This window comes from Lathyrus oleraceus, chromosome 1 (assembly GCF_024323335.1).
Source record: "Lathyrus oleraceus cultivar Zhongwan6 chromosome 1, CAAS_Psat_ZW6_1.0, whole genome shotgun sequence".
Classification (NCBI taxonomy): Eukaryota; Viridiplantae; Streptophyta; class Magnoliopsida; order Fabales; family Fabaceae; genus Lathyrus; species Lathyrus oleraceus.
This window is the reverse complement of record NC_066579.1, coordinates 349794627-349802747: the sequence shown is the minus strand read 5'-3', so window position 1 is coordinate 349802747 and position 8121 is coordinate 349794627. Positions and strand designations below refer to the sequence as shown.

At 40.6% G+C, this 8121-nt stretch overlaps 1 protein-coding gene across 1 annotated transcript; it reads left to right on the top strand.

The window, feature by feature from the left end:
• Positions 1 to 2029: 2029 nt before the first annotated feature.
• Positions 2030 to 4963, top strand: LOC127115737 (uncharacterized; the record flags this gene model as incomplete). The annotated part of the gene is made up of 1 exon (XM_051047207.1): positions 2030 to 4963. A coding segment is annotated over exon 1 (2934 nt), but the record flags the coding sequence as incomplete, so codon positions are not given.
• Between the last annotated feature and the right edge of the window lie 3158 nt (positions 4964 to 8121).

Sequence of the window (8121 nt, the reverse complement as noted above, 5' to 3'; positions counted from 1 at the left end):
GAGGGTCAAGAAAGAGAGAGACGCTTGGAAGGATAAGGCCCAGGTGCTCGAAATGGAAAATGAAGAACTTCAGAGACAGTTAAAGGAGCAGAGTGGAGAAGATCGTGCAGGTAAACGTCCAAGGGTGCAAGAGGATTTATTTTCCTCAGGCACAACAGATTACTCCCAGATTCCACAGTCCTCAGGTGCATGGAAAGGTCTTGTAGACAGTTTGGTGAAGGAGAAAGCTTTTATGCAGAAGGCCTATGAAGAAAGAATTGAGAGACTTGAAGGACAACTCCTACTTGTTTATGCTCGTCCTGATGACACATGTCCTTAAATGGTTTTCTTGGTTGTATTTTGGGTTGATAACTTTGTATATTTTGATAAAAATGCTTAAAATGAAAATTTGTTTTGTTATCAAAAATGTTTGCAATTCTATCTTTTCCTTCACTTAGAGTTCCTTGGAAAATCATTCATTTTGCATATCCATGCATCACGTGCATACAGGTTGTCTGTCTTGGTCCAGTCTTCTAACAGTTGCTTCCCGCTAGCAGATCCATTTCAAGCTGACGCATAATTACAACACAAGAGCCAACTACAAAAGAAGAATGGAGATAACAGATAACGAGAACCGAGAATTGAAAGCTCAGGTTGACCGCCTTTCTGCTATGGTCGAGACATTGATAGCAAACCAAGCAGCCCAAGCTGCTCAACTTCAAACAGCACAAGCTCAGGTTGCCGAAGCACAAGATGCACAAATCCAGGCGCAAGCACAGGCAGCAGAGATGCGCAACCAAATGTTAACCGCCCGTCTACAAGCAGAGGAAGCCTAGGCTAGGGCTCAAGTTCATAATTCAGGACAGACTTCGGCACAGAATCAACCTCAAATTCAGAATCAGACAACAGCAGCACCTGTCACTACAGTCATCGCTTCAGAAATCAACGCTGTCCTAGTCACTTTTGTTACCATCACAGCATCCCGTCCTTGGGAAATACCCAGGGATCTTAATCAAGATAGATATCAACAAGAGTTCGTTCCACCAAATGCTCCTGTCTTCACTAATGTGCCTCCCGTTGTTCACTATACTCCTCACCTAGGAGAACCTGTCTATCACGGCCCTACCCCAAGTGAGGAGCCTGGTCTCAATGATAGAATTGATGAATTCCAGGACCAGTTTGCGGAATTACAAAAAGAGATAAAAGCTCTTCGAGGGAAAGACAGAATGGCGACTGGAGTAGTTATGAAGAACTGGACCGCAGTTGACATCCCACATTGTGTCCACATATCAAAGTAATTAAGCTTTTCAGTTTTCAAAAATCTTCCGCTTTAGCCCAAAGCGCGAAGCATTAATTTTGTAAAATGGGCACTTTTGTCAAAAACGTACTATCCATGAAAAAAATCTTTTGTGTTCCTATACACTTGTGTCCTTTTATCTTTTCATCTTTTTCGGAAAATGGTAACACAAAAAAACCTTAAAAAGAACACATTTTTGCATGTCATGGTCAGTCCTCTAAAAACAATTGTTTGTACAGGTTACTTAAACCCGTTGAACACAATGACATCATGCCCTCTCCCAACTTTGAACATTCTGTATTCGAAGCTGAAGAGGAAGAGTGGGATGAGATTCCAGAAGAGGTCGCCCGCCAGCTTGAAAATGAAGAAGACACTATTCAGCCATACAAGGAGCCTTTGGAAACAGTCAACTTGGGTTCGGAAGAAAATGTGAAAGAAGTCAAAATTGGAGCATTGTTATCCCCACAGGTCAAGGAGCAATTGATCAGCCTGTTGAAAGAGTATGTAGATGTGTTTGCTTGGTCTTATCAAGATATGCCTGGTCTCGACACTGACATCGTAGAGCACAAGCTACCTTTGAAGCCAGAATGTCCACCGGTCAAACAGAAATTAAGAAGAACACATCCAGATATGGCCGTCAAAATTAAAGAAGAAGTTCTGAAGCAAATAGATGCTGGTTTTCTTGCCACTTCAGTGTATCCAGAGTGGATAGCAAATATTGTGCCAGTTCCTAAGAAGGACGGGAAGGTACGAATGTGTGTCGACTATCGTGACTTAAATAGAGCAAGCCCAAAGGATGATTTCCCCCTGCCTCACATTGACATGTTGGTAGACAATACAACAAAGTTTGACATATTCTCCTTCATGGACGGATTCTCCGGGTATAACCAGATCAAAATGGCTCCCGAAGACATGGAAAAAACTACATTCATAACACCATGGGGAACATTCTGTTATCAAGTGATGCCGTTTGGGTTGAAGAACGCAGGTGCTACTTACCAGCGAGCCATGACAACGCTCTTTCACGACATGATGCACAAAGAGATTGAGGTTTATGTGGATGACATGATCGCGAAGTCTCGTTCAGAAGAAGGTCACTTAGTAGATCTATTGAAGTTGTTTCAACGATTGAGGAAGTTCCGTCTTCGCCTCAATCCGAACAAATGCACATTTGGCGTCAGGTCAGGTAAACTCTTGGGCTTCATTGTCAGCCAAAAAGGCATTGAAGTTGATCCAGATAAAGTAAAAGCTATCCAAGAGATGCCCGCACCAAAAACAGAAAGGCAAGTGAGAGGTTTTCTAGGACGATTGAATTACATATCCCGGTTTATTTCTCACATGACTGCCACTTGTGAACCTATCTTCAAATTGCTGAGAAAGAGTCAGAATTGTGTTTGGACAGAGGATTGTCAGAAAGCATTTGACAGTATCAAAGAGTACCTCATGGAGCCTCCTATCTTGTTACCACCTGTTGCTGGAAGACCGTTGGTTATGTATTTGACAGTGCTTGAGAATTCTATGGGCTGTATTCTGGGTCAACAAGACGAAACTGGAAAGAAAGAGCATGCCATTTACTACTTAAGCAAGAAATTTACTGACTGTGAATCACGATACTCCTTACTCGAGAAGACATGTTGTGCATTGGCTTGGGCTGCTAAGAGATTGAGGCAGTATATGTTAAGTCACACCACTTGGTTGATATCCAAAATGGATCCAATCAAGTACATTTTTGAGAAGCCTGCACTCACTGGTAAGATTGCAAGATGGCAGATGCTGTTATCAGAATACGACATTGAGTATCATACCCAGAAAGCTATCAAGAGCAGTGTGTTGGCTGAGTACCTTGCTCACCAACCCGTTGAAGATCACGATGATAATGAGGATGAGTTTCCTGATGAAGATGTCATGTTCCTAAAATCCAGAGATTGTGAAGAGCCACTTCCTGAAGAAGGACCTGAACCAGATTCTCAATGGGGTTTAGTATTTGATGGAGCTTCCAACGTTTATGGACATGGAGTAGGTGCAGTCATTATCACTCCAGAAGGTTCTCATATTCCTTTCACGGCAAGAATTTGCTTTGAATGTACAAACAACATTGCTGAATATGAAGCCTGTATCATGGGTCTTGAAGAAGCCATTGACCTCCGCATCAAAAATCTTACTGTTTATGGTGACTCAGCGTTAGTTATCAATCAGATCAAAGGAGAATGGGAAACACGCCACCCTGGCTTGATCCCATACAAAGACTATGCAAGAAGATTGTTGACTTTCTTCACCAAGGTTGAATTGCATCACATTCCTCGGGATGAGAATCATATGGCGGATGCTCTAGCTACGTTGTCTTCAATGTATCAAGTGGGTTTTCCAAACGAAGTACCCAGAATTGTGATCAAGCGACTTGATAGACCAGCACATGTGTTTACAGCTGAGGCCAGTTTTGATGATAAACCATGGTACCACGATATCAAGCATTTCCTTCAGACTCAGGAGTATCCTCTTGGAGCAACAGAAAAAGATAAAAAGACTTTGAGAAGATTGTCAGGCAGTTTCTTCCTTAATCAGAATGTGCTCTATAAGAGGAATTATGACATGGTCTTACTCAGATGTGTTGACAAAAAAGAAGCAGAAATGTTGATGAAAGAAGTTCACGAAGGGTCCTTTGGTACTCATGCAAACGGCCACTCTATGTCAAGAAAGATGTTGAGAGCTGGTTACTACTGGTTGACCATGGAATCAGATTGCTACAAATTTGTAAAGAAGTGTCACAAATGTCAGATCTACGCTGATAAGGTTCATGTACCACCAACCTTTTTGAATGTGATTTCTGCTCCTTGGCCATTCTCAATGTGGGGCATTGACATGATCGGTATGATTGAACCCAAAGCTTCCAACGGACACCGTTTCATTCTCGTGGCAATTGATTACTTCACCAAATGGGTGGAAGCAGCTTCGTATGCAAAGGTGACAAAGCAAGTGGTGGTCAGATTCATCAAAAATAATCTCATTTGCCGATATGGCATTCCAAACAAGATCATCACTGACAATGGCTCCAATCTGAACAACAAAATGATGGATGAATTATGTGAAAGTTTCAGGATCGAGCATCACAACTCTTCTCCTTACCGTCCCAAGATGAATGGGGCAGTTGAAGCTGCAAATAAGAATATCAAGAAGATCATTCAAAAGATGGTTGTTACCTACAAAGATTGGCATGAAATGCTGCCTTTTGCACTACACGGATATAGAACATCAGTCCGTACTTCAACTGGGGCAACCCCATTTTCACTTGTATACGGTATGGAAGTTGTGTTACCGATAGAGGTTGAAATTCCATCAATGAGGATACTAATGGAAACTCAGTTGTCAGAGGCTGAATGGTGTCAAAGCAGATACGATCAGTTGAATTTGATTGAAGAAAAAAGAATGACTGCCTTGTGCCATGGACAGTTATATCAAAAGAGAATGAAGCAGGCATTTGATAGGAAGGTTAAGCCGAGAGAATTCAAAGAGGGTGACCTTGTGCTCAAGAAGATGATACTATTTCACAATGATTCTAGGGGCAAGTGGACTCCTAACTATGAAGGACCCTATGTTGTCAAGAAAGCCTTCTCAGGCGGTGCTTTAATTCTTACAAACATGGATGGTGAAGAGCTTCCACGTCCCGTGAATACAGATGCAGTCAAGAAATACTTCGCCTAAAAAATGAAAAGAACAGCTCGCTAAGTTGAAAACCCGAAAGGGCGGCTTAGGCAAAAATGAGCGTCTCGGTGGACTGAAAACCTGAAAGGGCGGTCCAAGCAGAAATTAGAGACATAAAAAAACAAAGAGAATATTATCCCGGTAGATTGAAAACCCGAAAGGGCAATCTAGGCAAAAGTTAGGGATTTCAGGCAAGTAACTGCATAACAGAGATAAGATCATTGAAGTATCAAATATTTTCAACAGTTCTCCAACTTTCTCAAGGCTGCAATACAGGTCAAAAGTGGAAGAGAGAATGATGTCATTGTAGTTCAACGTACCCTTTTTCCACGAAATTACCATTTTCCAATTTGTAAAGATCTATGGAATCACGCTGTTGGCTGATTACCATCCTATCAAATCAATTTGAGCCTTTCTATATTTCTTGGCACTCTTAATTTTCATTTCAATTTACGAAAGTTCTTTTACTTTGACAGATATGTTTTGAAACAAAAGTTTTGAATTAAAAACAGTTTTTGAAAAATATAAAGATTATTTATTTTGATTTGTGGACATCAATAAAAGGATTGAGACATGTGGTCCCAGTAATTCTGAAATCATGTGATTCCAACTAGACATGTTCATATTACTATCCTTATATGTATATGATGAAAAAATCTCCACAGGTGTCTTGGCAGTAATATTTCTCCAGCAGAGGTTGTGATTCTGGATATCCCCAGCTATGCTTCCTAGTTTTCCTCAAGAGATCATGCAAGAAATATTTCAAGAAGTTTATTCCCTTCACTTGGGGCATGAAGACTCCCCAGTTAATTGATCATGAAGACTCCCCAGTTTAATTGATCATGAAGACTCCCCGGTTAATTGATCATGAAGACTTTGATCCAGGTTTTAAGTTACAGATTTGGCCTATGAGATTACTACAAGTATTTCCCCAGTAATTTATTAAAGCGGGATCAGCAATGTCCCCAGCAGAGGATGAGAAGGAAGATTTGATTTCCCTGAGCAGGAGTAATACAGAGGTCTCCATCCCTCAGCGAGTGAAGAAAGTTGATATTCAGAAACTACAAGGAATCTCCTGTTGTTCTCTGTCCATTCAATAGAAGGATATGTCTCCTCCTCAGTAATGTTTTGTAGTAAAAAAAGAGTGTGTTATGCATTTTAAGCAAATTCAAGAATTGCAGGATTTCTTCTGAATTCTCATTTATATTCAAAGGTCAGACATCACTGTTCCCCGGCAGAGTCTCCTAGAGGAAAGATCTCGTAACCAGATATCAGACACCATAATCCCCTGCAGAGTCTTCAGATACAGAAAGTCTCCATGATAATTAAAGCAAAAAAATCAAGGATAAATTTCCCCTATATTTTTATTCCCTGGAAAGATACCACCTATCCCCAGCGGACTTTATCCCCAGCAGAGTCTTCCAGAAGAATAATCCCTTCTGCATTATCAGCAAATTCAAGAATTGCAGGACTTCTCTTACAATATCATCTTATTTCCAAAGGATAACACCTTGTATCCCCAGCGGAGTCCTCAGAAAGGTCCAATCCTCATATACCTCACAAATTCAAGAACCACAGGGAATCTCCTGCATTTTTGAAGTAGAAGGCATCTCCATTCTTCTACGGAATCCTCAGCAGAGACAGACTTTTAAAGAAACCTGGATATGGTGCTCTTGTACCAATTCCCCAGCAAGTCTTTGTACTACTCCCTAGCGAGTCTCAGTGCAAATCTCCAGCAAGTCCTTATGCAGCTGTTAACATTTTTAGTTATTCCTAGTTTTGTCTGTCCATCATGCATTCATTACTAAATATTCATGCATATCTATGACATATCATGCTTGCATTCATATGCACCTTGTTTCCTTGTTTATATTGTGGGTTGAGTCAATCTCTCCATATAGAGTATCCTCATAAGCAGCAAAATACCTTTTATTGGTCATGTTCCCCACAGAGATCTATGCCTCGTGGAAGATGGTTGTTTCAGTTGTAAATCCTGATGAGTTCATTCCTCTTCAGTTGAAGTCTTGTTTGACCGTTTCATTCTAGTTCTATCCTAGTTTGAACCTCGTGTCTCTAGATAAAGCTCAGAAATTGCCAGTAAAAGAAGGCAACAATATAGTCTTTGTGACTCTCATTCAGTAAAACAGACATGACAGATATTGTGTCCAAGTCCTTTATACCTTCATCTTTGAGTTGGTACCCGTTACAAACTTGAGTTACCTACATCCATGAGTGGTAACCTTTGTTATCCCTCGGATAAATTAATTACTATCTCCATCTATGAGTTGATAACATCCTCACAGAAATTCCATGGTTCTACCTGCAACTTTGAGCTGGTAGCGTGCTTTCGTTTTTGAGTTTAGCACAGATTCCTTTTGATTCCACCTTCGTCTTTGAGTTGGTGAAGTACCTGCAACTTTGAGCTGGTAATATGCATTCATCTTTGAGTTCGCACATTTTCCTGTGATTCCATCTTCGTCTTTGAGTTGATGGAGTACCTTCATCTATGAGTAGGGTATGTTTGATCCTTGTTGAACTGATAGTGTGCTTTCATCTTTGAGTCTGCACAGATAACTTCTGATTCCATCTTTGTCTTTGAGTGGATGGAGTACCTTCATCTATGAGTTAGGTACATTTTGTCCTTCCACCGTCATCTTTGAGTCGGTAATGATAAACATCTCCAGGAGAATATGTTCTAAATTCTTTTAAACACCTTTGTCAATGAATCGGTGGTTGCCTTCAACTTTGAGTCGGCATTTCTCTGTCTACCTCATCAATGAGTTGGTAGTGCGCATTCAACTGTAAGTCTGCACAATGATCCTTAGATCTGATTCTTCATCTACACCATCATCAATGAGTTGGAATTTGATTTCCCTAGCAGTGTTATTATCAATCTTTTGAAGCTTGCCTTCAACTTTGAGTTGGCATGTCCTGTTTACCTCATCAATGAGTGGGTAGTGAGCTGTCAACCATGAGTTAACGCAGTTCGATTCTTATTATGCCCTTGTTATACCTTCATCCTTGAGTTGGTATTCATCTTTTCTGTTACCTCCATCTTTGAGTTGGTAATGTACTGTCACATCAGTACTCTTGTTATATTGATCTTTTCCCACTTTCATCTATGAGATAGTGATGTATCGTCAACA